At 45.2% G+C, this 1,756-nt stretch overlaps 1 protein-coding gene across 1 annotated transcript; it reads left to right on the plus strand.

Moving 5' to 3' along the window:
- The first annotated feature begins 370 nt into the window (after positions 1 to 370).
- Positions 371 to 1,030, plus strand: LOC148573291 (uncharacterized). Its single transcript, XM_088504623.1, has one exon. The coding sequence runs from the start codon at positions 371 to 373 to the stop codon at positions 1,028 to 1,030; it is 660 nt and encodes a 219-aa protein (XP_088360749.1).
- Positions 1,031 to 1,756: the final 726 nt, after the last annotated feature.

Below are 1,756 nucleotides of genomic sequence, written 5' to 3' on the forward strand. Positions count from 1 at the left end.
AAATAATGATTCCATGAAGGCTTTAAAAAAGGCAAGGAAGGCTGCTGCTGCTCAAAATATCTCGGCCAAGGCGACGGGAGAGGGATCTTCTCAAGTTCAGGTGAAGCCGCCCATGCCGAGTTCTCCTGGGCCGAGGAAAGTGATTCCCACTCCTCGGGTTCGCCTGGCCGACCCTCCACAGTCTTCCGCTGCTACTTCTGGTGCTCCTCCCAACAAGAAACAAAGAACAATTGAGCCTTTCAACCTTGATGCCCCTGATTTTGACGCGGTCGAGTTCGTAGATCAGCAGATCGGTCCTTACGGTGTCCTCTCTATGGATGATGTATCGCTCCTTCGTCATTTGGATTTTATCACTTGGAGTAGTGTAAAAATGGCACATATGGGAGCTGCCCTGTACCAAACTGCTCAAAATCTTCCTCTCCATGCCACCAAAGCTTTTATGGAGGAGGCAAAACAGGAGTTCGATCAGATGAAGGGCTTAAAGGAGGAGCTTGAGGTAAAGGTGGCTAAACTGGAGAAGGATCTGAAGAATGAGAAAGCGAGTTCCCTTGCTCTGGCGGCTTCTGTGTGGTTGGCCGAGGACACTGCATTGAGGCATAAAGATAGCTACGTCACATCCTATCGGGAGGGAATGCATTTGAAGGAGGAGTTGGAGAATGCCCGAGCTGATTACTCTGAGCTCCAGGGTCATCTTGTTGGCAGTATGAATGCTGTTTACGAGAACCTGAAGGAGCAGGTTCGAATTATTGCTCCCGAGGCCGATCTTACTCTTTTTAGCCTGGACAATATTGTGAGGGATGGTAAGATTGTCCCGGATGAACAGGATGATGACGATGTTGATCCTCCCCCTGTGCCTTCTGCCAAGGTGTCAACTTCTACAGTTCCTCTGGTTGAGGTCAGTCATTTCGTTTTTGATCCGGACTGTCAGATCTTGAACCGAGATGATGGTACCGTGGATGCTGTGCCTATTCAGACTCGCCCTCCTTCTCCCCGTACTGATGCTCCCGAGAAGGCTCCCGATCTTAGCTGATTTTTCTTGGATGTTTGTGTAGATAGCCTGGCTTGTGGGCTTTTTAAACTCTTTATTTTGTAGTTTGAATATTCTACTGACTGTTGATACTCCTTCTGATTGCTTTGTTTAGCAACTTTTTATTTTGAAAAAACAAGTAGCTTTCAAGCTTTTGGGCTTGGCCCTGAAGCTCGTTATAATATCGTATTTTATATCATGCTTGTTTGCACTTGTCTTGGCATCTTTCTGGGTTTTGAGAATGCTGGAGCATTGCTGCTCGGCCTCTTTGGATTGCTTTGTACTTATTGCTTGTAGCTTGGATCCTTTGAGGTCGTGGATGTGTGGCTCCAACTTGTATTTCGGTTTTCTTGCTCTTACTTGTATTTATTTCTAGCAATCCCTAACCGATTTCTTAACGTTGGTCCTCTTTCCAGTTATTTTTGTAGTCCTCTTTTTTGGACCTTTGTCGGGTCTCTTTCAGGGACTACTTTTATAACTTGTTTGTAGGAGACCGACTTTTTTGCGTCGTCTTTTCCAAGTTATTTTTGTAATCTTCTTTCTTGGACCCTTGTTAGGTCTCTTTCAGGGATTACTTTTATAACTTGTTTGTTGTAGGAGACCGACTTCTTCATGTCGATCTCTTCTAAGTTATTTTGTAATCCTCTTTCTTGGACCCTTGTCAGGTCTCTTTCAGGGATTACTTCTATAACTTTATGTTTTGGGCCAACTTTGTCATGTCGGGCCCTT

The sequence above is a fragment of the Arachis ipaensis genome, chromosome B2 (genome assembly GCF_059453495.1).
Source record: "Arachis ipaensis isolate K30076 ecotype BB chromosome B2, ASM5945349v1, whole genome shotgun sequence".
Taxonomy (NCBI): domain Eukaryota; kingdom Viridiplantae; phylum Streptophyta; class Magnoliopsida; order Fabales; family Fabaceae; genus Arachis; species Arachis ipaensis.

Coding starts and splice junctions, on each gene's coding strand:
- LOC148573291 (XM_088504623.1), top strand. CDS start 371: ATGGCACATATGGGAGCTGCCCTGTACCAAACTGCTCAAAATCTTCCT.